At 37.6% G+C, this 27,533-nt stretch overlaps 1 protein-coding gene across 2 annotated transcripts; it reads left to right on the top strand.

The window, feature by feature from the left end:
- On the top strand, nt 1-27,533 carry LOC121873794 (probable glutamate receptor). Of its 2 annotated transcripts, XM_042377497.1 has the most exons (12): nt 1-51; nt 6,658-6,869; nt 7,265-7,429; nt 8,594-8,796; nt 9,005-9,133; nt 9,274-9,439; nt 9,692-9,930; nt 11,524-11,708; nt 12,027-12,263; nt 19,218-19,396; nt 20,078-20,240; nt 27,122-27,533. In XM_042377497.1, the coding sequence occupies exons 2-12, from the start codon at nt 6,658-6,660 to the stop codon at nt 27,251-27,253; spliced, it is 2,010 nt and encodes a 669-aa protein (XP_042233431.1). In that variant the 5' UTR covers nt 1-51; the 3' UTR covers nt 27,254-27,533. The 2 variants fall into 2 exon arrangements, with proteins under 2 accessions (XP_042233431.1, XP_042233432.1); XM_042377498.1 differs by lacking the exon at nt 9,005-9,133.

Raw genomic sequence — 27,533 nt, 5'->3', positions numbered from 1 at the left:
TTTGACTGGTGAAGCCACCACTAATAGAACACCTCTGCTTCCTTCAGTACCGTAAGTTAGTTTCGTTAATATTCTCTGGTATTCTCCTTTAAGATATAAATGCTTCACAGAGAATTTAAAACAAAATAGTTTTACTGTTTTACGATACTTTGCCGACAAGAAATTTTTTAAATTAATACACCTTTTGACATATACGTTGAGACATTGTTATATACCTATTTGACATATTTCATTCCCGAAGGACAGAACACATATCGAATGACATTTTAAAATAACTGTTCGCTCATGATAACGGAAATGATTGACAAAGGTTATGAAATTGACAGACGTGAACAATAAACCGACAGTCTGCATAGACTGTTGGTTTATTGTTCACGTCTGTCAATTTTAATGTTTGAATTAGAATATAGGCTTGCCAAATTGTAGATAGCTGCTATCAATGTCACGTTACTGCCACGCTGCCCTGCAACGATCCTGTTGACGCATAGTCCCAGTGGAGCCTGGCCGTAGGTCCTACACGTATACAGGTTGTAGCCGGTTTTATCGACGTACACACGATGTTGATGAACGCCATCCTCATACATGTACTGAGCGGCTTTAACGTCCTCTGAATTGTGGTTAGCCGGTACATTGTGTAACTGTTTCAGAGTAATAAGTTCGCCATCCAAAGCCCTAGACACAGTCATGTTGCATACATGTGGCTTGCCTGGAAATGTTTGCCGAAGTGTATGGTTAAGTTCTCTAATGGTGATCGTTGGTGTAGCCTCAACAAGCATCACCAAAAAGTCCTTCGCCTCGTCATCCAGCACAGGTGGTCGTCGTCCTCCTCATCCACGTAGTTCCTGTTTTCTCCTGTCTCCACAAACTTGCGAATTCTTTCATATTCTGTAGTTCTTGGAATTCGTAGCTCGGCAGCAGTGTCCAGAAAATCCTCCCCAGCTTCATATCGAGTAATTAATCCATCACGATCTTCGTCTGACACCCGGCGATATCGTCTGCGAGGCATAGCAGGATGCTTCCGAAGTGTGCCAGACCTACTATGAACAGTACTCCTCGAGTGGGTGTCTCGGGAATGCTGCCGATCTACAGATAGCACACCAAGTCACCTCGTATTCACTGTTTCACTGAATCTCCGGTACATACCACTGTTTCGATTGATGTTTCATGGTTTCAGGTGTTCAACCCCTCTGTGTAAAATGACCGGCCCCTGTGTAAAATGCACCAAGGGGTATGGTAGTTGTTATGTTGTTTGTCAATTTATTATCTGTTTGTCAAAATCTTATGGTGATATGTCAATCTGCAAGTGTTACAATCTCAAACTATATGTAGACTGTCGGTTTATTGTTCACGTCTGTCAATTTCATAACTTATGTCAATCATTTCCGTTAGCATGAACGAACAGTTATTTTAGAATGTCATTAGATATGTGTTCTGTTATTTGGTTGTTAAATATGTCAAATTTCTATATAACAATGTCTCAACGTAAATGTGAAAAGGTGTATTCCATTGTATAATGAATAATATACGAAATATCAAAAGGAAACTATTTTCCATTATTTGTCCATGCACCCCTATACCCTTCTTACTGCAATTCAATTAGTACCCAGCTGCTTACAAGACCTTTAAATAGAGTTATATAGTACTTGTATGTATTGTGTACCTAACATCATTACCAGGATACGAGATTTAAGGATCGTGGATGGGTCACCCCTGATGTACTGGAGTTGTTTGTCTATAGACACTTGTTAGGAAATACACTATGTTTTATGTGTTTCTTTAAATGTTTATTTGTTTTGAGCGAGATTTGGCTTCATCTGCTCTCATCCTCACACTCAATGCTTTTTCTCACTTTTTCTCTTTCTGTCTCATACCTCTTTGACATTTCACTTTCTTTTACTCTCCTCTCTTTCACTGTTACTCCCCCTTTTCACTCTCTCAGTCTCCTCTCTTTTATATATCACTTTTTTCAAATTCTTTCTGACATTTTCTTTTCATTCACTGACATTCTCCTTTCACTTTCTGACACTTTTCTCTCTTTCACCCGCGTTGTTATTCTCCTCTCTTTCACGGCCATTGCTCTCTTTCTCTATCCGCCATTTTTTTTCCATCGGGATCACTGACAAGATTCAAGCTGGTTTAGAGGACAATTTGGGTAAAATTATCCTAACTGAAACACCTTCTCCAGCTATGTCTTTGCTCTCTCTCTCTCTCACTTTACTCGCATTCTCTCTTGATCTCTTCTTCCTTTGTCTTCGCCGTTCTGCTTCCTTCTCTTTCTCTCTCTTGGTCACACTCCTCTTTCTATCACCTGCACTCCCTGTGTGTGTATATATATATATATATATATATATATATATATATATATATATATATATACACAATCATTTTACTAGAAGCTTTTGACTGGTCATTGACTATCACGTAGATCTTCATAATACATAAAAATTAATAGTATGATTGAAGACCTAATCTAACCTAACCTATTTTAGGTTTATTTTGGTTGTGTTATGTTGGTCAGCGACGTCTTGAACGAAATAGAGGAAATTTTATTATAACGAATTAATTTCCATTAAATTGTAGTAACAAATGCAAAACGTTAATCTAATTGGGCATAAACGTCAGTTCCTATTTCAAGCTTACTCGGCGATTATCCCTATTTAAAAGACACCAAAAGAAGTTACAGAAGTTAGTACACGGGGTGAGTGACGGAGATGAATCACGGGGATTAAATATGAACATAAACGAAACAAACTATAGTTGTATAAGAAATCCACAATGTAACATCGGCATAAGCTATTCTACCATTAACTAAATAAACAGTTTTTCTGCTTGAGTATTCAAACATCAGTTGAGAGATGATCATGAAAATAATAAATAAGGCAAAAAAATTTTGAGAAAATGAAAACCTGCGAACAATTAGACACAACAAAATTAGAATAAAAAAAAGAGCTGCCACAACTATGACTTTTTTGTGGTGAGTAATATCACACGGATGATAAACTCGGAACATGAACAAAGAAATGAGAAGATAGGGATGAGGTGTTGGCTTATGATGATGAAGAGACCGTGGACGGCTAGGGTGAGAAACGTGGAGGTGCTGGAGACGGCAAATATGAGAAGAGAAATCATGATGACAATTAGGAAGCGACATCTTGGTTTTGGGACATATTTTTAAAATAGAATGAGGGACTGTCAGTGTTATTTAAACAAAAAATACAAAATTTGTGTGAGCCACCTACTATATGTTTGCATTATTTTCACTTTCACTATATACCTATGGATAATTGAACATATACAGGGTACACTTTAATTCTTATTTATTTATTAGGGTCACATCGATTACATCAGATTTGTTGATCAGTTCCAGGTACGCTATCTTTTTATTTACTGTATTTAAAACATGAAAGTGTTCAAAACACTTAAAATAAGTCCATGTACTAATAATGCATTTTACTGATGTTCAGCAACTATGTGGCCACATTATTATCCACTACGGCTAAATACACACTCAACTGGAGCATTAGAGGTAGGCGCAGTCAGAATTTTCAGTGTGAGATTGATCTCGGTCGAGTTTTGCCAGGTTCAGGCTGAGGATTACCTGAACCCACAGTTGACAACCCCCTCCCAACAACCCTAAACATTAGTAAATAAATCCGAGACCACGGACGTTGGAAGCAAGATCTCAATGTGTTTTATTTATATCACACCTACTTATTACATGACTGGAAAAAAAAATAATACACAAAACCACCTACTTTTCAACACAGTCCAGCAGTGCACAGGATTTTGTATACCATCAAAAGAAAGGTTTTCGACTTCGCAAGAAGCCACACTAGCACCAAATAGTAATTAGTAAAACGACATCCCCTCAAAGCTTCAATCAGAGGTGAAACTCAGGTGGCTCAAGTTCAAGGTTGTTAGGTGGGTGATCTACAACCTCAAACTTCAACTGCTACAAAAAGCGTCAGTTATTGTAGAAGTTTATTAGGAGAATAAGTCCTATTTATAAGAAGTAAAACACACACACACACACGCACAGTTACCGATCCACGATTTTAAAATAGCGATAAACATTAATCGTCTGTTTGGCAGAGCCTCAACTTCATGGACAAACAAACTTCCCACAATCGAACTCTCATGGCTGACCGCATCATGATCGTGTGGATGTGGCTGGACGGCATGACAGCTCGGGATATATCCCGTAAGAGTGGAGCCAGCGTGTCCACCGTGTACAGATGGATCCGGCGGTGGCAGGAGGAGGGGACGGTGAAAACACGGTCGTACACTGAACGACCCCGCCTTGACTTTTGGAAGCAAAGGAAAGCCGTAGCAACTGCTGGACAGTTAAACCCTCTACTAACAACGGCAGATGTACTTAGACCTTGTCCCATTTATTCATACTGGCAAGCATTAAACAACTGTTGTCACGAGAGTTCTCTGAATGAATTTATTCATGCCTACTATGAGTGGGAAATGATGAACATTCAGAGTGTGTAATAGGGTTGATAAGTATTGTATGTTTATCAGAATTGTAAGGAACTCCAATAATTTTGATATTGCCAGATTATTTTGAAAATTATTTTCACATCGATAAAATTTATGTTCATGTTGTCTAGTGTTGAGTTATGAAAAGTATGTGTTACGTGACATCATTGCCATTAAAGCATTTGTATCTGAAATGTAGAATATGTATGATTGTAGGTAACCTGAAGATGTGAATTACACGAAAGCGCTTGGGAACTTCGTGTTTTCTTCTTTCCTTGTGGTTATCAGCATATATATATATATATATATATATATATATATATATATATATATATATATATATATATATATATATATTGATAAAATCACACGGGAAAATGGAAACAACGGAGCACCTTAGCTTTCGTCTTTATTCAAGACATCTTCAGAGGCAACTCCGTTGTTTCCATTTTCCCGTGTGATTTTATCAAGATTTATCTTATCCACGTTTTCATTGTGGATTTACATGAAATATATATATATATATATATATATATATATATATATATATATATATATATATATATATATATATATATATATATATATATATATATATATATATATATATATATATATATATACATATACACGTTTTTGAGATAATGTTTTCAAACAGTATCTCTTACTGTACGATTACTTTACATTAAAATGAAGAACAAACGTACACAACCTGTCATTCAAAATCCTGCGTGGCAATGCTGAAAAAGTGCGAAATAAAATAACGTTACGTAAAACGCCATAAACAGAATTCTAATAACAAGGTTTACACTGAAAAATTTTTATCAGAAAACTTTGACATTAAAATTTTATATTTATATAAAACAATGATAATTGCAAGAAGAAAAATAATAGTAATAGTGATGATGATAATACCATTACTACTAATAATATTAATAACACCTAAAAGCAAAATGATTACATGGAGAGAACTGGCAAAGGGTATTCCAATAGCCTCCAAACTCGTTGGTCAAGTTGATACACTGCTGGTATAAGTTAGAGGAAGATACGACAAGAAGCAGAGGCGTTAAAGTGAGGACTTACTTTGATGCAACAAGAGAGGTTTTCTGAAGTGGGAATCAACGCTTGAAATGAGGTGATGAAGTAACCATTGCAATTTTTGCAATGAATTTCCTTTTCCTTTACTGCTGCAGTTTCACGTCTACAAATGTTTACATATTACTTCTGTCGCTGTTATGTGACTCCTACGTTTATTGCATCATCACAGTTTACTGATTTATAGGCGACAATCCCGGTCGACAATGAGTCAGGTACACATTGTTGTAATGATTGAGTCAGATGATGAGTGTGTATTGTGCCACTCAATGAAGCGCTCGACGTCACTGTTGTCCTTCAACTGACCTGAACTATTCTATTTATGTTGTTTTAGTGTATCATATTGATTTTTTGCAAAACCGAAATGAAAGTTTTCAAATTGTTATAACAGCTACAACAATTCTGATTTTGATTTTAAAGAACACCTACCCTTAACACCAGCAACCCCCCCCCCCCCGCTCCCGAGCTTAAAGGGGGCCCGGGGTAGAATTATATGATGGGACTTCAGTGGTCACACTCCAAGATCAAAGTATACCGTACATATTATCACTTTTTTCACACCCTGATAATGGTAGACAACAAATTTCCCAACGCTATTAATTTGCGTGCGTCTGTACAGTATATCTCTTATAATTTTGTGGCTCTCTGATTATTTTATTGGGGGCCCGGGCAACAGACTGCCACAGTTGCCCCCGACCCTCCTTCTGGGGTCCCTACTCAGCACAGCCTGTACAGGGTTCAAATAATACATATAACTTTCAGGAGAATTTTAACAATGACGCACAGGTTGGATTTTTGGGGCCTTTAACCTATATTTTCCACCAAAGAAAAATTTTTCATTTATATGGGCAAACTTTACCAGAAATAGATAGTAGTAAGTGATCGTGTTCTTCGGAAGCTGTGTATTCGTTAATCATGAACCTATAGTTGTTTCTCGTGACCTTACTTTTCTTACCCATGTCTTACCACCTCTACCCTGCATGGTCCACTTTCTGACTAGCTAGAATTGCCCTGTAATTTACATGAATGTTGAGGTAAATCACACAAAACCTGTGATTTTTCATTGTCTCACCTCAGATGCTGTTACCCGGATATCACATAGTGGCGGTGGCTGCCACGGTGGTGAGTGTTACACTAGTAGTTAGTCAGGATATGATTGATCCTGTGGAGCAGCTGGGCGTGGATGTGGGCGTGATGGTGGGTCACGTAGTGAAACACAATCTGCCCGGCTGTCACCTGGTGCTTGTCACCACGTCATACTCTTCTCTCGTAACCTCCACTTTATTAAGGTAAATCATTATTCTTTACAACGCCATTTTCTTAAAAAAAATAATAATAAAAGTATTGACTTTAATATTCAACATGTGCGTGTACTTAGGATGACGTGTAAGCAAAATTTAAGTGGATGCACTTCTAGGATCATCTGGCTCAGTACTACTGTCTCTACGTGAATAATAATAATAATAATAATAATAATAATAATAATAATAATAATAATAATAATAATAATAATAATAATAATAATAATAATAATAATAATAATAATAATAATAATAATAATAATAATAATAATAATAATAATAATAATAATAATAATAATAATAATAATAATAATAATAATAATTAATAATAATAATAATAATAATAATAATAATAATAACACTGTGTCTTTCAAACACATGAGTATGGGTATGGAGGCTGGCATGGTAGTGGAGGCAGGGTGGGTGTTGTCTCAGGACCAGCTGGCCCAGGACCACCTCCTCCAGGGGCTGTGGGGGGACACCAGAACTACCTGCCGGGCACTCATCCTTGACCTCACAGCCAGTAACAGTACCGAACTTTTCCTCAGGTAAGTTTATATTTAAAGCTAAACAAGAAAATTCCTCTTTCAGTTACAATCATCTAGGAACATCCACCATGTGCAAGGAAAAGTTTATTGATTGTTGCATAATACAATGCATCTGCTGAACAAACAAACACACACACACACACACACACACACACATATATATATATATATATATATATATATATATATATATATATATATATATATATATATATATATATATATATATATATAAAACTAAGAATTATGTCTGTGTGTTTGTGTGTCCGCACGAGACTCTCGGAAACTACTTTACCGATCTGTAGTGATGATGGATGGTGTTATATGTAGTGATGATGGATGATGTTATATGCAGTGATGATGGATGGTGTTATATGTAGTGATGATGGATGGTGTTATATGTAGTGATGATGGATGGTGTTATATGTAGTGATGATGAATGATGTTATATGTAGTGATGATGAATGACGTTATATGTAGTGATGATGGATGGTGTTATATGCAGTGATGATGGGTGGTGTTATATGTAGTGATGATGGATGGTGTTATATGTAGTGATGATGAATGATGTTATATGTAGTGATGATGAATGACGTTATATGTAGTGATGATGGATGGTGTTATATGTAGTGATGATTAGACAATAAAATAATAACAGTTTAATGCTAAAAAAATATACTTTGCTGTACCGTTGTAGTGAAAAACATGGTGGCACTTACACTGTTAATGAACTATTGATGGAAGAAGAAGTTTTGGGGACTGGACAGTGAGACAATGTGGAGCCTCCCGGAGGGTGGCGTCCTACCGTGACCTAGCGAATGAGCCTGCCTCAGTACAGCGCGACTCAACCAGAACTCTTAGAGTAACAGATCACGGGGCCAGTCTAGTTAACTGTACTTTATTTAGACTTGTAAATATCACACAGTATATATACACCTGTTTTGACTCTGATTATCTCCCCTTTTGTGGAAGAAGTGACCGCTCTGTTGGACCATAATTATCGACAGTCTCCGGCATCCTACTGATATCAACGGAACTCTAAATAACTACAAGCAAATTAATATTTAGTGAGACTGTATATTTTTACAAGTTTCACTCCTCACAGGCCTACAAGCCATAGGCCTACACAAGCACAGTGAAATATTCTGATATTTTTGTCTACAGGTTTACAGTTTTATCGGGGTTGCGGCTTCGATCACAGACGGTTGTGGTAGCGATAGGTGGGAAAACAGGAGTAAAGGAAGTTCTCCTCCATCATAGTCTCCGCAACACCATCCATGCCATCTACCTGGCCGTACCTGACTTCACCCTGTACAGCTTACCGAGTCATGGCAACGCGCGCCTCGGGAGAGACCTCCCCCAAGAAGGTCAGTGTATTATTAGGCATTTAATAATAATCCTAATTGTTGTGTTTTAGTGTTGTCTGCAATATGCTATTATTTCTGATCTTTACTTTCTCAGTTCCTTTTGTATGATGTCTACTTTTCTTTCATCATACACAATATAATGTTGTCGCATATCTCTTTGTTTAATAAAAAAAATTATCGATGAATAATACTTAATAATCTATTGGAGGAGTAACAAGTGAGCGTGTGTGGGTGTACAAGAGGTGTTTGTACTGCAACAACGGGGAGGCTCACGTCAAGTTCATCCAGATGTGGAACATAAACTCAAACCTCCAGTTTATGGATAACATCTTACATGGTGAAGATCATTATAATACCTTCTATTATATGTATTTTTGAAGGATAATTTTATCATTCTTTATTAAGTACAATAAAAAAATTTAATATAAGTTATTACCAATTACATAATACTTTGTTTATTTATTTTTATCCTATCAGACCAAATTCAGAATATGTTTGGGCACGAATTACGGATTGTCGCTGTCCCGTATTTCCCTTACATGGACTTCGAGCGAAACAGTAATAACCTCGGGAATATGGTCAAGCCCAAAGACTCCCTCGATGTCAGGATTATTGAAACCTTCGCTGACAAACTAAACTTCACGTACGTAAGAGCATTCTTCCTCCTCCTTTATTTTGAGCAACTTAACTGTAAACGCAATAATTTACTCAAACTATGCCATGATTAGTAGAAACACAGTATACATATATATATATATATATATATATATATATATATATATATATATATATATATATATATATATATATATATATATATATATGTATATATATATATATATATATATTCTCTAGCGTGTATGTAGCAAATATTCATTCTTGCTAAATTTACCAGCTATAAGATTCACGCAGAACCAAACCGTTCCTTTGGAGAGGATAGGAAGGGTAACTTCACCGGGATGATTGGTCAACTCCAGAGGGAGGAGACAGATTTCAGCACCATCGTGGCGCCTACACCAGGACGTCTCAAGGTGGTTGAGTACTTGCGAGGATATCCCTCTGATCCACTAACTGTGACGTCTCTGAAACCCGCTCTCCTGCCACCACACTTGGCTCTGCTGCGACCATTTGAGGGTGAGCCTGTAGTTGACATCTTCACTCATAAAGGTTACTGCAGATAAAGTGAGAGTAAATGATTCATTGTGCAGCAAGCTTTCCCTCGGCAGTGTTGTGCTGAAGTGATGGAACTAGTATCGGTCGATGCTCGGGTGTTTCCATATATGATGATGAAATATATATATATATATATATATATATATATATATATATATATATATATATATATATATATATATATATATATATATATATATATATATATATATATATATATATATATATATATATATATTTATATATATGCAAGTAAATCACTGTAGGTGCGCTTGATCCAAGTATACTGATAACCACAAGGAAACAAGAAAACACGAAGTTCCCAAGCGCTTTCCTGTAATTAACATCTTCAGGGGTGAGTACAGACCAAGGATTAATACTTGACAAGGCTAATATATACAGGAGAGGAGAGTGAGATCAAGTCCCTAGGGGACAGCAGGTGTCCACAATGTTACTAATCTTCTTAATTATTATACACTGTATATATTAGCCTTGTCAAGTATAACTCCTTAGTCTCTACTCACCCCTGAAGATGTGAATTACACGAAAGCGCTTCTGAACTTCGTGTTTTACTGTTTCCTTGTGGTTATCAGCACACACAGACACACACACACACACATATATATATATATATATATATATATATATATATATATATATATATATATATATATATATATATATATATATATATATATATATATATATATATATATATATATTTATATATATATATAATGCAAAGCTTATAATCCCTTATCATAGTCATCATATTTTGAGGAATGTTAAAACAGGTCACTAAATAATTACTTTGATTATTTAGTTGCTCATGTCACAGATAGTGAAAAGGCATTACAAAAACTCCTTAATAGATGAGTGGAAAAGAGTGAAAAATATGGTTTAAGGGTTTTAGCTTTAAATACGAAAGTAAAGTTTACTAATGAATTGGAAATAAAGCATAGCATAAAAATTAAGGTAGGCAACAAGTGAAAAAAAAATTGTATTTGGGAAATAATATTAGCTGTGATGGTAGATGTACGGAAGAAATCAAAACAAGAATAAGGCAAGCAAAAACAGCATTTAATAATCAAAAAGACCTAATGAAAGGAGACAATAACTTAAATTTGAGAAAGGGGCTGCTGGAAGGCTTATGTGGCAAGGACTATTGCAAGGGTTAGAAGCGTGGACACTTTCAGCAGACACCAGAAAAAGGTTGAAGGCCTTTGAAATATGGTGTTATAGGCGAATACCTATAATAAAAATATTTGAAATGAGCAAGACACGAAAAATTAGCTCCTTTGGTCATATAATTGGGGATGAAGGGATAATGACAACAATATTAATGGGCAAAGTTGAGGGTAGGAGGGTCAGGGAAAGGCAGAAACTGGGATGGATTAATGAAATAAAAAAGTTGGGTCCCCAGACGATACAAAACTTTGGAAGATTGGTAAAAGCAGCCCGAAAACTTTTAGAGTAAAGGACTGTGGCCGTCAGCCCCCAGATATGAGGACGCTGCTCTGAATGATGATTGATTGATTATTCTACCTTCCCCAGGAAACCTCTGGTTTGCGTTGCTGGCCAGCGTGGTGGCGTGGGGAGTCTTTATGTGGCTGATGCAGAGGGCGTGGTGGTGGGTGGCGGGAGGACGTAGTGTTAGGTTCAACACCGCCCTCCTGTTTGGTTGGGGCGCGCTTCTAGAACAGCCTCCGTCCAACCCCTCCGTCAACGACTCCGGAAGAGTAAGTTTCCTATCTCCATGATTTTTTTTACATCCTCTACTACCTCGTGTGTTCTTCGCTGTCTTAATCTCATTCGCAGCTAAATGTTAGTTGTATTTTTCTACACTGGAGGTCATCTGGATTTACAGTATTAGCTTAGTTTTCTGTTATCCTCACGTTTATTTTAATCCAGTGCCAACACTAAAATGATAATGAATAGCTACCCCTTATATCTGTATGACATACATAGTGAAGATGATTCACAGTTACTACGAGTGAGTGGTAGATGCCTGATTATCCCCATTACTCTATTCCATAATATTTGCTGTATGTTTACAGTTGCTGGTAGGGTGGTGGCTGGTTTTCTGTTTGATCATCGACACTGGGTTTCGCTCCTCGCTGGTCTCTCACCTTACAGTACAGGGGACCACGAAGCCTCTCGACGGGTTTGAGGATATACTTGAACGGAACAGTTGGAAGTGGGCCATTGAACCCTGGCTTTACAAGGGAGCAACCCTGGAATATTTTTCTAAGCACACTTCGCCTATAGTGAAGCAGATATATAGTGGAATGGAGGTTCGTGTGTCAAGCTTTTTGTATTATTTTGTTTTGTTTTTAATCTAGAATTGATAAAATAATTATTTTTAAAAAGTATGAAAACTGGAAACAATTTACTATATTATTGTACACTGTGCTCACCATTGTGAGGATATATATATATATATATATATATATATATATATATATATATATATATATATATATATATATATATATATATATATATATATATATATATATATATATATATATATATATATATATATATATATATATATATATATATATATATATATATATATATATATATATATATATATATATATATATATATATATATATATATTAGGGTGGTCCTTATTTGGGGCAAAAAACAAAATTTGCTATTTGTTTGTCACAGACACCTGGCAAAAATTTTCATTTGGGGTAGAAACATTGCCTGTAAAATAGTTTTTAAATATCTTAATAATTAAAGGTTGCTCAAGGTCAAATGAAATTTAACAATATTAATGCCTATGCTTAATGTTCATAACACATCATTTTCTAGCCCCCAAGCCTGGGCCCCCCCCCACTTAATCTAAGTGGGTATTAGCTGCTCAAGGCAGGGGTCGCATGAGGACCAGTCTCACTCTTTGTCGCCCAGTAAGGTCTGCTTGAGGGCATTAGGGAATGATTTCCTGTGGTCAGCAACTGCCTGCAGTAGATACTGCAGTTGCTGTTCGTCCTTGGTGATGCGGCCTGAGAAATCTTGGACTAAGGCTACTCCTCTTTCTGCATGATCATTGATCACAGACAAAGCTTGTACACTGGCTTTTGCATTTTGGAAGCCAGGATCATCTTTCCACTGTTCTACTGGGAGGGCCAGGAAATCTGTATTCAAGTTGAGCTTTTTGAAAAATGACTTTGTGTTCTTTGTCGTGAAATCATATAGGTTCTTCACTTGGAGTGTATCTGGGTTGATTGTAACCCGTTTGACATGCTTTTCTTCTCCAATAACGATGTTCATAGCTTCCAACATGCGGTCCTTCACTGCTGGGAGAACATCGTCATCAAAGAAGGCCAATGCAACCAACTCTTCTGACAAGTACCAGAGGTGTCTCATCATTTTGTGGAAAGTTGCCTTTGATATGGCATCGCTGGTGGTACTGTAGTCTTGTAGAGCTTTAAGCAACATCAGATCTCCTTTTGGTGCCTTTGTCCAAGCCTTCACATATATTCGGGCAAAGAAAATGCACAAATTTCTTAATCCTCTGTTCTCCTTTGGAGTAAGCTTAAAATGAGAACGGAATAACCACACTTTGAAGGAATAAATGGACTTTGCCATCCATCGTGCTTGGTGCATTGCACCAGGAGCAGAAAATCGTACTCCCCGAGAAGGTGATGTGCCAAGGAAGACGGAGGCCAGCTCTAGCAGCTCTCGATAATCATCTCGAAGCTGTACCTCCAATAGAGCCTTCTCAATGAAGTTGGTTAGATCGTCCCTAACAGCTCTGACCGATTCTTTTGCCAGATCGTCGGTGGAGGAGTCTTCAAACTTCTGCTTGTCAATTTGTTCCCATTTTGCTTGGAATCTTCGGAACAGCTGTATGTCAGGAGCAGCTGAGTGCCCCATTACAGCTTCAAAAGCAGCTCCAGCTACAAGTTCTAGAACATGGTGACGGCAGGCTAAATATAGCAAATCACGACCCAGCAACTGCTCAATTTTGACACACGCACCCTTGTGGTGACCAGTATTTGAGCTTTTTGTATCAAAACACATGCCATGCACGATGTCTGCAATGTGCCATTGCTGCAAAGCCTTCACAACAGCTTTTGCTTGTTCATCACCGGTACCAGAGGGAAGTTTTGGAACAGCATGAAATTGGGAGGTGCCATTGCCTGAGACAAGAACTGGGAGTCTGTCAACATGGCCCCCATGCCCCATCAAATCAGGCATCAATTTGCCATCCCGGTGAACAATTAAAACTGACTCTGGTTTGAAGCTTGAAAGGATTTCAGCTGCCCTGCTACTGCGATGATGCTGACGTATCCTCCTGATGCTTGATCGATTCAGAATCAATTCACTGACATCATGGCCCAGACTCCGAGCAGTTTGGGTGACAATGTGCATAGCCATTCTATCTGAGGACTTGGTCCGATCTAATGCTGCAGAAAGTTCTGGAGTTAGAACTTCTTTTCGCCCACGCTTCTTGACAATAGGTGGAGTTCGAAGTGCTGATGGGCCAGGAACTGGGTTGGATTCCTCAGAAGAAGACGTACTACTGCTGTCCAAGACAACGATGGCCTGGCAATTTTTGGCTTCTTCCTCTGCACTGTCTGCAGCCAACTTCTTTTTCATTGCTTTCTTGAGAGTTTTTTCTCGTCGTTTCTGTCTGTTCAGGAATACTTTGTCAAGAGATGACATTGCCCCACGACGCCCTTTTTCTCGTTGCGCTATTAAGAAATCCTGAACTGTCATCATATTCAAAGCATTCACATGTGCAATGTCAAAGTGATCTTCAAATGTATCAGTGAACTCTTTCTCTGTCTGCTTTTGAGTTTCTGTCTCTCTTGAAGAGTTCTTTTTCAAACTACTCCACTTGTCAAACATTTTGTGCACTTGATTCACACAATCTGGTTTGTGGTGTGTGGGAATGTTTGCTTTTGTCCAAAATTGAAGAACTTTGTCTGACTTCCCCAGCTGCCACTCTGATGGGTTTTTTCTGTATGCGATGCAGGCTTAAAAAATACTGTAACACCTGCCTGTTTGAAGGTAACTTAGCCCCTGTAATGTCATCATATAATGTCTTTATCAAATACACATTTTCTCGTGTTTTTACTCCTGCATTAGCCATTTTGACCTGAGGAATAAAGAAATTATCTATAAATATAAATTAATAATGAGAATACTCTGCAGAACTGTTTCTAATTTCCCCAGTCATCAATCACGACCAGCAAAAACTCACCACAATCGTGCCGAATGCGACGCACTAGTGGTGGGCGTAATCGGCTACAAAGTAATCGTCTACATCGATTACCTATTTTTTGACAGCTTTGAGCAACCTCTAAATATTAATATATTTTAAAATAACTCTACACACAATGTTCTTGTCCTAAATGGACACTTGTAGCAGGGTCTGTGGTAAAAAATTCCAAAGTAAATATGGACCACCCTAATATATATATATATATATATATATATATATATATATATATATATATATATATATATATATATATATATATATATATATATATATATATATATATATATATATATATATATGTGTGTGTGTGTGTGCGTGTATGTGTGTGCGTGTATGTAATCTAAGTAATAAGGAAAGAATAAGTTAGAGTTCATGAATAAAAGGAGGGAAACAAAGTTGAAAAAGAAAAAAAAGAGTTGTGAGTTTGAGAATGAAAGGTGAGGCTTCGGTGTTGAATTACAATGATGTCATAGATGAAAGAAGATTTATTTCAGAATATTATGGATGTGATTAAATACAGGGGAGTAAAATGATTATAATAAGAGAGGATAACAGTCGGGCACCATGACAAGATGAAACGGCCCATAAGAATTGGGAACAAGAAGATGTGTGAGCATATCGTCAAGCAATTTATCGCTGTTGCACGATGATAATTGTGACAATTAGTGAACAAGGAGGATTGGTCCATTCCACCATAAGATTAAAACACCAAATATTCTGTTCTTTACAGAAAAAAAGTCTACAATCTTTGGGTCTGATGTGGAAGGTGCACCGGTGATGAAGATGGGAGCATTTGCTAGGGTGTTAAAGGCACTAAGCATTTTTAAACTAGATTTGTAGCCAAATTTGTTATGTTCTATTAGGTTAGATTAAATATTTGGAGGGAAAGAGGCAAGAGCAGTGAACTAGCCAAGAAAGTGAATCCTCTGAAACTGGAATGCAGTTAACCACTTATATCTACCAATGATCTACATGACTCTGTGAATATATTATCAGACAAAGTAACATTAAGTCTTCCTGAAATACCAAAAATTTAATGAACGAGTTATTGTTGGTAGATTTGCGTTGTCATGTAGAATCTGTTTTCTCTTTCATTTTACATTGTTATCCAGTTTCACATTAAGATAAAATAATGGATAGAATGAAAAGTAGATTTGCACCTTACAAACCAGCAAATAGAAATAAATTACTGGTTGAAATAGACAAAACATTGCTTTAAACAAAATAATCCACACAAACCTTAGCTGAGATAAGGGAGTAAGAAGACGTTCACATCCGTGCTCTTGACGAGAGAGCCAAGTGACGAGAGTGAAGGGGCGGAGTGTCAGCCGCTGTCCAGTGGAGACTGCGAAAGTAGATATTTGTGGGCCGAACCTAAGGACACTACCCACCCAATTATTCTCAATCACCCAGGGACTAGCGCCAGTCAAACAGATGCCTACAACTATGCCACGTCTGTAGATAGATTTCAAAAGCTTCAATAACAGCAGATATTATCAACAGGAAATAATTATGTAGATATAATAGACAACACCATACAGAAGGAACAGCAGATCGGCCAAAAAAAGCAGAAACAGCTGAAAATAGCGGGTTGGATGAAAACAGATATAACAGCAGACAATAACCAAATAGCATCTTCAGTTTATATGGGAATTTATATAATTTATATAATGAACAACCCACTAATATATGAATGTGCGATTGTTTACGCATATGTTACTTCTACATGTATATATGTGTGAAAAAATCACGAATACTGCGCGTGACAACCAAATGTAAACTCATAAGCCACACTGAAAAAAACACACACACACACATATATATATATATATATATACATATATATATATATACATATATATATATATATATATATATATATATATATATATATATATATATATATATATATATATATATATATATATATATATATATATATGTAATATTCAGAAACTTCAGAGTAATTTCAAACGCCGCGACATTGGTGATACTGAGTTTTCAAGGTCGTCTGAGGGAAGAGAGCGCTCCCTGCACATAGAGAGAAGTTGTGGAACTAGGTCTATATGACTTAAATGTAATTTACCGAGTTAATAGGGACGCGAATCATGAAATTAAATATCAGTTATTAAATTGAAAATAATTATAGATCGTTTCCCAGTCTGAAAATGTTGAGTACGTCCTAATTAATTTTAATCGTCTGGTAAATAAGTCACTCCCGGAAAGCGTGAACCAGGGAGCAAGGTGGCCTGGGAGCAGTGAGAGAGGTCAAGGACCACCTCTGTGCTGTACCCAGGAGAGACGGATCTTGTGCCCTGGTTCCTTCGTTTATTTAACATCAGTATTAACAAGTAAGTTTTATTCAATCACAGACAAAGCTTGATAGGGCGGTAGGAACAAACGGTGATGTGAGACAATAGCTAACAGCCCGGGTTTTTCAGGGTTCTGTAGACCCCACGCGGTATGATAACGTCCACTGGCGGTATGAGACACGAGTGGTGAAGCGAGTTGTATGACCGTCCACTGAACTGGGTTTGAGCCACCTGTTGAGTATGGTGAGAGTTGGAGTGAACCCAGCTGTCTAGGTGACCAACTAACGACGTGACGATCGTTTGGGGTCATCAACTCTCCTCTACCTCGGCTCACAATACCACATATCTTCAAGCAGCTTAGTGAAAAATTTTACTAACGGGAAGCTAAAGCTTCTCTCAACTGTACAAGGTCTGATTGGCTCACTCCCTTCCGCTTCATGGATATACTGGGGGTAAAATGAAGCCAGCTGAGTGATACAGGGCCGCACACTGGGGCCAAGAGTCAGTGGAGTTTAGAGGTACACTTTCCAAGGTGGAGAAAGGCTGATTTGGGCCTTAAACTACGGGTGCCTGTTGGTTGTGCCCTAAACGACTACGGAGTGCAGGTGGAATCTGTGTGTGTGTTAGGTTAGGAAGCATGGTTCACGGGTATTGGTGGACTCAGTAACTTCTTAATAATAGTGACAATATTTTTGTGTGTAGTTAATACTATTTTTTCAGTTACTAATGTATGCTGTGTGCATTTAATATTTCTTTCTAATCTCAATCTCAGGTATAACCTTTGTTCCCCAGAGTAGTGTTTAAGTTAGGTTAGGAGGTGTGTATCTGTTGGGGTAATATAATTTTGTTGAGCGCCCTGAAGGCCTATTCAGGGTGGAGTTAATAAGCTCTGATTTTTATACCATTTTTTCAGTGCTGGATATACTTTTTGTGAGTGCCCCTAAGGCCTATTCATTGTAGAGTAATTAATTTCTTATTTTTTTGAAACCATTTTCTCAGTGATTGATATTTTGTTCAAAGCCCTTAAGGCCTGGTTCATGTGTGCAAGCAACATTTCTTCATACTTTAAACTTATTGTCCTCTCATGAGGCATTGCCTGAGTTTCCAATAATTTCAACATCATGTATAACTTTTATTCCCCAGAGTAGTATTTTAAGTTCAGGTTAAGAAGTGCACATATTGGTGTACCATTATTTGATTGTGTTTGTAGTGTTGGAGGGAATTTAAGTGTAAATTTTACAGTCTGTCTCATTCATCCCAGTCACAGACACTATCCTTCCACGGGTCACGGACAATTCATTTTGGTTAGTAAAGTTAAGTGCTCTAGTGCTGGTTCGGGATTTCTCACTAAGGGGCGCTTCCACTGCAATTACCATCTAATAATCTTTAATAAACCCCAAGTCAAGTGAGAAATTAAAAGTCCAGTAAATATATATATATATATATATATATATATATATATATATATATATATATATATATATATATATATATATATATATATATATATATATATATATATATATATATATATATATATATATATATATATATATATATATATATATATATATATATATATATATATATATATGCAAGTAACTCACTGTGGGTGTGTATGTGTATGTGATTGTCTGTGTGTGTGTAATTATTCCTATTAATAAATGATAGTAATCTGTATGTATCTTCAGGTCCTAGTAGCAGATGAGGCACTGAAGAAGGTGCTGGATGGAGGGTTCTCCCTCATCGACCACAAGAATTACATTGAAGTGGTGGTTGCCTCCTGGTACACAGACACACATGGCGACACTTCTTTCTACATCAGCAATAAAGGAATATCAGTTATAGCTGCGTTTGGCTGGGGCTTCAGGTAAGTGGTGCCTAAGATGGCAGTGGGTGGTTGGCTTCCTCTCTGTATATATATATATATATATATATATATATATATATATATATATATATATATATATATATATATATATATATATATATATATATATATATATATATATTTTTTTTTTTTTTTTTTATATATATATATATAAAGACTAAGCAAGTAATACAGCTAATGAACAAAAATTACAAAGCACTTTTCATCTTGCCCGAGCATAATGCCTGCTAGACTGTACCTGCAGCTTCTTAATTCGAATAATATATTTTTCCTAGTATGGAGTATAATATAATTAATCATCTTGAATTATATATTATACCATATTATGTTAGTTCTAAAATTCTTATGGAAATAAAGACCCTTTTTTTTGGTCAAGACTTGTGACGATCTTGAATTTTGTCTCCCGAGAACTATCAACTACTGTTGAAGACTTATCATTGTACAAAGAATGACTGTGATGATTATGCACCACATGAAAGTCATGCACATGGAATTTATAATATTTGTGTAATACTGTTTACAAATTTACGAACTTCGTAATGTAGATGTTATGCTAAATATACGTGTACAGTAGTTGCCTGGATGTGAGGAGAAAGGTACGTAGTGATAACATTCACTGCGTAGTTCTAACATTAGCTTATTTTCGGTGTTTTTTTCTAGGCAGGGTGCGCCATTTCTTTCCCGATTTCTTCAGTTAATGTCCCGGCTGGAAGATGCAGGGCTTATAAACTACTGGACAAAGGAGGTGATTAATAGACGTGTGAAACAGAACAGGGCGGCCTCAACATTAAACCTTAACGCAGCCAAGCAGGACACAAAAGAGGTGAATCTCAGATCTTCTCTAGCTTCTGCTGGTCTTATGGTAATCAGTATTATCTAGGTCAGTGAACTCAACACTGACTCAACTCAGGATGTATACGCCAGTTGATTTTGTTTCTTAGTCAATGAATTTTAAGACGGGTTAAGTCAGAAATATTGATTGAATAAAAGGTAGTCAGTAAAACTAGCAACCCCTTTAATCGATTTCTTGTGCTAACAAAAACATAACAAGCGCAAAATGTTCACCAGAATTAGAATATTAGATGAATTTACTTTACACAACACATATACTTATGTAATACCAAACAATTGAGGGCCACTTGCAAGATCTGCCGTGGTGTACACCACTCTGTGGAATCCCGGCGGTCGTAATGCAATGGAGTAAAAATTGTGTGATTTTTCAAGATGGGCCATGGTGGCACCCGACCGTCGTTTGTTGTTACTACGTCATCGTAGTGTAGTCAGGTGTACCAACTGGCGGAAGACTTGGAGGTTGGTATGCTTGCACCCTCCAAACGTTGTCAGTGGCAAAAAACGTTTACTCTTGCTACACGATTTACGAGCATGAAAAACTTGAATCCCAAGCTAAGGTGCACCTCATTTTCCTATTTTCTTTGATTATAAGCCAATTCTGGGAATGAAATACGAGCATTTACAGTGAATATAGGTAAATAAAGCCTGTGACAAGCATAACAACGTAGGAATAGAGTGTAGTATCTGTTCCTTTCTTCTTTATCCTTATTAAAGCTAACAATAAAGTAATAAGTTTGTCATGAACTTGGGGTTGGGTGTATGTAAATAAAGAGAACTATGGCCTGTTCTGTGCTTGAAGTCTGTAGAATATAAAAAAGTACAGCATTAGGTATTATAATTTTTCTATGACAGTGATGAACTCACTGTACAGATGAATTGGGATAAAATCTTGAAAAAATATCACCATAACTGTTAGTTTTCTATCTAACAGGAAATTATCTTTGTACCCAAAATCTTTACTTTCATATTGTACAAGTATAAAGGCCAGTTATCTACAAGATAATGTTTCCTACTTGTCTGCACCTGATTATAGGAATGCAATAAATACCCTGAGAAAGATAGCAAGACATGAACAGTTTCCCAATGTCAGGACTCAGGAGTAAAAATGTATACAATATGTTAATGACATGGAGTAAACTAGCATTTGGAGAAAAGTATTTGCTGTTTAAATGGTCTTTTATTTGGAAAAATATTCCATGTAAATACTGTATATGGATCCTCACCAGAGAGTCTTCATATAGTTAGTGTGCAGACATTTGTTTACAAGCCATATACTCAACTATAATGGAAAGGAAGACATGTTAGGTTAAGTTAGGTTAGGTTCATCTTGTGAGCAAATGTCATGGAACCCATATACAGTAGGTATATTCATGAAATTCTATCAACTAATCAGAGACTAATAATGTTAAACACAGAACAAGATGATAATTAAATGGTTTAAAAATATTCTCAATTCAGTCTGCAATGTTAATTGCAAATTATTCCTGCATTTTTTAATGTTTAATATAAACTGTAATAATAATAATGATAAGAATACAATGATAATGCTTATGTCAGATTAGAGCCTTTATTAAACGCAGGATATGTTATAATATATGGTTGATCAAGAGTACAGTGTACAGTATTTTAAAGGAAAAATCATCCACAAATTTCACAAATATATTACTGTAATACGTAATATCCATGTATGTATGCAGAGTGTAAAATTTAAAAATATAATAATAATTAAGGCATATATTATGATTTCTCTAAGGCATAAATATGAAAATTCCAGAAACTGCATTTTTTCTGGTCTATGAGTAATTTTGGGATTTTACGGAACTTCTTCATTTTTTTCTGTTCAGAGTCTGGGAACCAATTCCGAGGTTAGGTTAGGTAGCAGATTCCAAAATCGTTCCAGGAACCGGAAAAATTCCCCATCAATTATGATACCAAGATTTATATCTTCAGTATTGGTGAAAGGTGAATAGTCAGCTGTATTTCCAACTGTAAGTGAAAATAATCTTTATTCATGAGGGTTAATATTTATAAGTTTTCAACACCTACATATTGTGGGTAATTTTGTCTGTTAAAAAAATAAAAGTAAATAATTCCAATGGAAACTCAGTTTTGTTTGGTTTGATATGCAACAAACTAAAAAAATTGATTTTTTTTCTTCTAATGTAGATTTTGAAGGTGATTTCAAGAATTTGATCTCTTTTTTTTCGGAGAAATTCACAGAAATTTTTTTATAAACCCTTTAAAATTTTAATGTTCTACATCAAAATGTTAACGTAACCTACCTAACTAAACCTAACTGAAAAACATCGGTCAACTTAAAATCCTAAAATTCACTGGCTGACCGAAAAGATAATAAGATCTTTAATTTCATTTATTTTGGAAGACATTATTCATTTTTGTTGGAATCATGGACATACAAAGCCAATATATCTGCACTTGATTCTACCACTGTCAATGGCAAAGTGAATTATTACCATCACTCCAAATGATGCAAAAAAAATGATAAGGTAGTTCTTTCTTGTAATACATTGAGTCACTAAAGGAATTAAAAAAAAAGAACATCAATTTATGTCACTGAATTTATCTTATTAGTAACAAATTGTGGTTATACTGATACACAAATGAAACATGCCTGGGAACTACCTGGCACTGGTTACCTGGCATATTTGGACTTATTAAAATATGAAATTTAGGCTACTAAGTATTTATACTAATGAAGTAATTATTTTGGTAGTACTGGACGGTTATTAATTGCGCTCACTACGAAAATTGGGTCGATATAATTTCTGATAAGGGACGTCATTCACCATCCTAGATGGAGCAGTTCTCACCACTTTAAATAGACCACTTACGATTTTTTTAGCTTAATTTGATTTCCATACATTTCTACACATAAATCATTTGGATTAGATCTTAAAGACTTACCTTTTATGATGGTTAGGAGAATTTGGAGGACATAAGCGGTGATGAGGCAAGTAGAGGCTGGCGGATGTTCCTACACAAACATGGAATTCTTTTAAAAAGAACCAATAAAATTCTTCATGTGCTGTTCAATATGGAGGATATCTTATAAAAAAATATTATTCCTTTGCAGACTTATACAATTTATGTGCATCCAATTCTGTTTCTTTTCTTTCGGTTTAAAAATATAGTTCCATCGTAGTGGTCATTGGGCGGGGTTGCAAGTACTACGGTAATCTCCCACGTTCCAATAACGAATCGTAGATATTTTTTATTTTTTTTTAGCCCAGAGTGCTTCTTACAAACCGACCATGGGGCTACCACAGCATGGTGTACACCGTGGATGTTCTTGCAATTGGCCCTGAGACCCATCCATCAGAGCAGGTGGACGAGCTGCCATCGCTCGCGGCTAGCGCTCAATTTGTTGACCGTTACTACTGTCAGCCTTTATTTTCACGTTGGGCTCGTCTGGCTGCTTTATCTCCATAGTTGTACATTAATATAATTATTCTTGGACACCACGCCTCTTCCCTGCCCTATCCTTTCGCCTAGAGTCCCTGTTGTTTGGTAACGACGTGAAACCCTGCGGGCGTGACAGTAAGGGTGGCAACATTTTCTGTGAAGGATTCGGCATTGCTTCATACTGCCACTGTTAGGTGTTAGCGCTTGGCTAGCTGTCTAACATATATTATCAATTAGACCCAGACATTATTCTGTTAAGCAGTACTGGTATAAAGGATGAAAATAAGCTGAAATTTTTTTGGCTACACTGTATACCAGAGGGACATGACGGGTGAGGTGAACGATGGTGTCGCTGTGACCATCAAATCACGGCTAAGTCACAGTGTTGTGAGGGTTCGAGGATTTAATTAAAGACGTGCAGGTGGAGACCACCAGAGCACCTGTTATCATATGCACGATGTAACTTCCTTCTCAGACATCCTTATTTACCCGAACAAGACCTCAACCAGCTGCTGCGCCACAGAAAACCAATATACATTATAGGAGACTTTAATGTGCGCCATGCCATATTCGGACACGGTAATGAGAGCGACGTCAGTGTGGCGCTGTTTGACAACATCAGCTAGGAAAAACTGCAACACCCCGGGCATGATTTCCTTACACTGATCAGACGTGCCAGTGCCACAACACCCGACATAATCCTCTCTAACACCGAGGCCGTCATGAACAGGCACGTTACCGCCGGACCCATCAGTACCAGCGATCACCTGCCAGTCGTCGTGACGCTCTCATCCATTCCCATTATGATCCCTGCCAACATCAGGTCAAACCTCAAACGGGCTGACTGGAACTCCTTCAAAGAGTCTTTCAGTCTCAAGCAGGGGAGGAACCTGAAAGAGGCCAGCCCCAATGGCATCGACGAAACGGTCGAGCAATGGTACACTGATGTGAAGACGGAGATGGACAACAACATCCCAACCACCACTCATAGGACCATTCCCCATCCTCACACTCGACACCAGCTGAGGCAGCTCAGTGTCCAGTACGATCACGTGAGACAGCTAGTCAGTATCCACGGGTGGACGCAGGAGCTGAGAGACTGATACCGAGAGCGACAGATGGACATCCAACACGAGAGCAAATGTCTACATGAACAAAAGTGAGCCGCCTTTGTGTAGGAGGCAGCCAACAACTACCGCGACTCTGCTGCGTTCTGGAAGGGGATCAAGCAACTGATGGGTTCCACCTCTAATACGGCCCCTTACCTGCTTGACCGAAACACCGAGAAAATATTCGAGAAGGAAAGCCAAGAACAACGGCGATATTTACGAAAGATCTTTACCATTAGTGAACAGGAGAACGAGGGCTTCGACAGGGAGTTTGAGGAGGACATTTTAGGTCAGTTGCAGGACCATCAGCACCTGCTCCAGCCGCTCGAACGGACTGACTTCACTAGACTGGTGGACAGAAGCTACCTGACAGGAGCGTATAGTTTCTGCAAATGTGTCAGCCGTCATAAAAGGGTTTAAAACAAAGTCACTTGGGCAAAGCCATATTAACAAGAAGATCCTGGCTCAACTCCCCGACAACATGATAGAGAAGCTTGCTCATATATGCAATGCCTGCCTCGCCTCTGGATACTTCCCTGAGATGTTCAAAATCGCCGTTATCCGCCTCATAACAAAAGCAGGGAAGCCTCCAAACAAAGTCGAAAACTTTCGACCAATATCGCTGCTAGAGGTACCAACCAAGATCCTCGAAAAAATAGTAAATACGCGGTTGCGGATGTATCTAGAGGGCGAAGACGTGCATAATCCCCGCCAGTACCGAGTCACATCCACCGCCATAGCCCAAGCCTACGAGCAAATCGCCAACACCATGACTGGTCGCCTGCTTTGCAACGTAGTGCTGAGGCGTTTGGCAAGGTTTGGCACGCGGGGCTGCAGTATAAGATCATACAACTGTGCAACTTCATTACAGACCGCAGAGCCAAAATCAAGATGCAAGAACATTGTGGGAAGGAATTCTCACTCTCTAGCGACGTGCTGCAGGGCTCTTGTCTCTCACCAACCCCTTACATGCTCTACACGGGTGACCTGCCACCCCCAATCGTCAGAAGCGAGTACTTCATGTATGCCGACGATGTGAAGGTCCACCACAAGGATGGGGCGATTTACTGTTCAGGAAGTAGAGGATATCTTGGGGTATGAGAAGAAATGGAAGATAAAAACAAGCAATACGAAATTCGAATTAATACCCATAGCCAAATTAAAGCCGGCCCCATTAATGATCGACGACGAAGAGATTGAGTTCTCTAAACAAGGCAGATTGCTCGGCCTTATCATCTCTCGGACGGGCATTAGTCTCTCGTGAAGGACAGACTAAAGAAAGCCAAAGTCGCCTTGGCCAAATTTAAACGTTTTAAACTGATGCCTGAGAAGATCCAAGTCCACCTGTACAAGGCGCTGGTGAGGCCTGTGTTGGAGTTCCCACACGTACCACTCGTCACACTCGGGAAGACCGGACTACAACAACTACAGAACTTCCAAAATAAGTGTCTGAGGTCAACCAGTGGCAAAGCGCTGCCCTACCAGGACACAGTGGAAACCATCCACCTGAGAAATATAACGGAGACCCTATACGTCAGGTTCAGTCGCCTTGGGAAGAAGGTTTAGGACAAGCTCCTGGACGACCCTCACAGCCCAGACCACCTAAACGGGGAAGACATCAACGGAGGGTCACCCCACACCAGGTGGCCACGAAGTCTGCCCGCACTACAACAACCCAACCCGCGACCCATCTCTGTCTGCCAGAGTGATCCACCTTAGATTAAAACTCAGATGATAAAAGATCACTTTTGACAAGTCACAATCTAGTGAGTTCATAACGTAATACAGTAATAAGATTTTAATAAACATGTAATTGTAAAATCATACTAGTCATTGTCTACCAAAGTATCCATAGTGCAACCTCATCCTAAATCCTAGGTTATCTTAGTTAGCCAACAAACTCTGTAATATGTAAAACAAGGGGTGTCGTCCCCCCTCTGTTTAACTCATTAAACTTCTTTTCCAACCTTTCTCCCTACGACTATATGTTGTGACTTCTCTATCCCTCATGTCTGGCTGTGCCTTAACCTAAAAAAACAAAACATTATTGTTGAACCGAGTTAACTGTAATAAACAAACAAATAAATAAATAAATTAATTAATTAATAAAACAGTACGATATGTCTGCCTGTAAGTCAGATCTATGGGCACTAAGCATCATCCATTGTGTCTTTGTGTATTATAATTAGATTTGTAACTGTTAGGTAATACCGAATCATTACAAACATATCTGTAATAATAAAAAAAATGCCCATCAGAACGTGTGTTCACTGTAATTCATGAAAGTCAAGCAACTGCATTAAATACTAATCTTTCCTAGGACGACAGCAGTGAGGTGGTATTGGGGATGCACCACCTGCAGGGCGCTTTCTACCTCTTGATTCTGGGCTGCAGTGTTGCCTCCCTCAACCTGCTGAGGGAGATTTTTGCTCACATCCGTTCCTCGCCTTAGTAACACCTATCCCAGTATCACCTGACCTCATGCTAGGAATGACTGCTGGGTTACGGCGTCACCTTCCTCGGAGATAATGAGAAACAATTTTAAGAGCTACAGGTTCTCGGATACCACTACTTTGTTACAGTAGTCTTGTGAACACCTTTACCAGCAGAAGTCTCGAACTAAAAATACATATTATGATGTACTTAGGAAGGTAATGTCAATATAATTAATATTTTGGTGGTTCTTAACGTATTTATTGTATTATGTCATAAAAAAAATTATTAATTTTAGA

The sequence above is a fragment of the Homarus americanus genome, unplaced genomic scaffold (genome assembly GCF_018991925.1).
Source record: "Homarus americanus isolate GMGI-L3 unplaced genomic scaffold, GMGI_Hamer_2.0 scaffold25827, whole genome shotgun sequence".
Classification (NCBI taxonomy): Eukaryota; Metazoa; Arthropoda; class Malacostraca; order Decapoda; family Nephropidae; genus Homarus; species Homarus americanus.
The sequence above is the reverse complement of the archived record's forward strand: the minus strand, read 5'-3'. Positions and strand labels throughout refer to the sequence as shown.

Coding starts and splice junctions, on each gene's coding strand:
- LOC121873794 (XM_042377497.1), top strand. CDS start 6,658: ATGCTGTTACCCGGATATCACATAGTGGCGGTGGCTGCCACGGTGGTG. Junction 6,870..7,264: donor GTAACCTCCACTTTATTAAG/GTAAATCATTAT, acceptor CAAACACATGAG/TATGGGTATGGAGGCTGGCA. Junction 8,797..9,004: donor GAGAGACCTCCCCCAAGAAG/GTCAGTGTATTA, acceptor AATCTATTGGAG/GAGTAACAAGTGAGCGTGTG.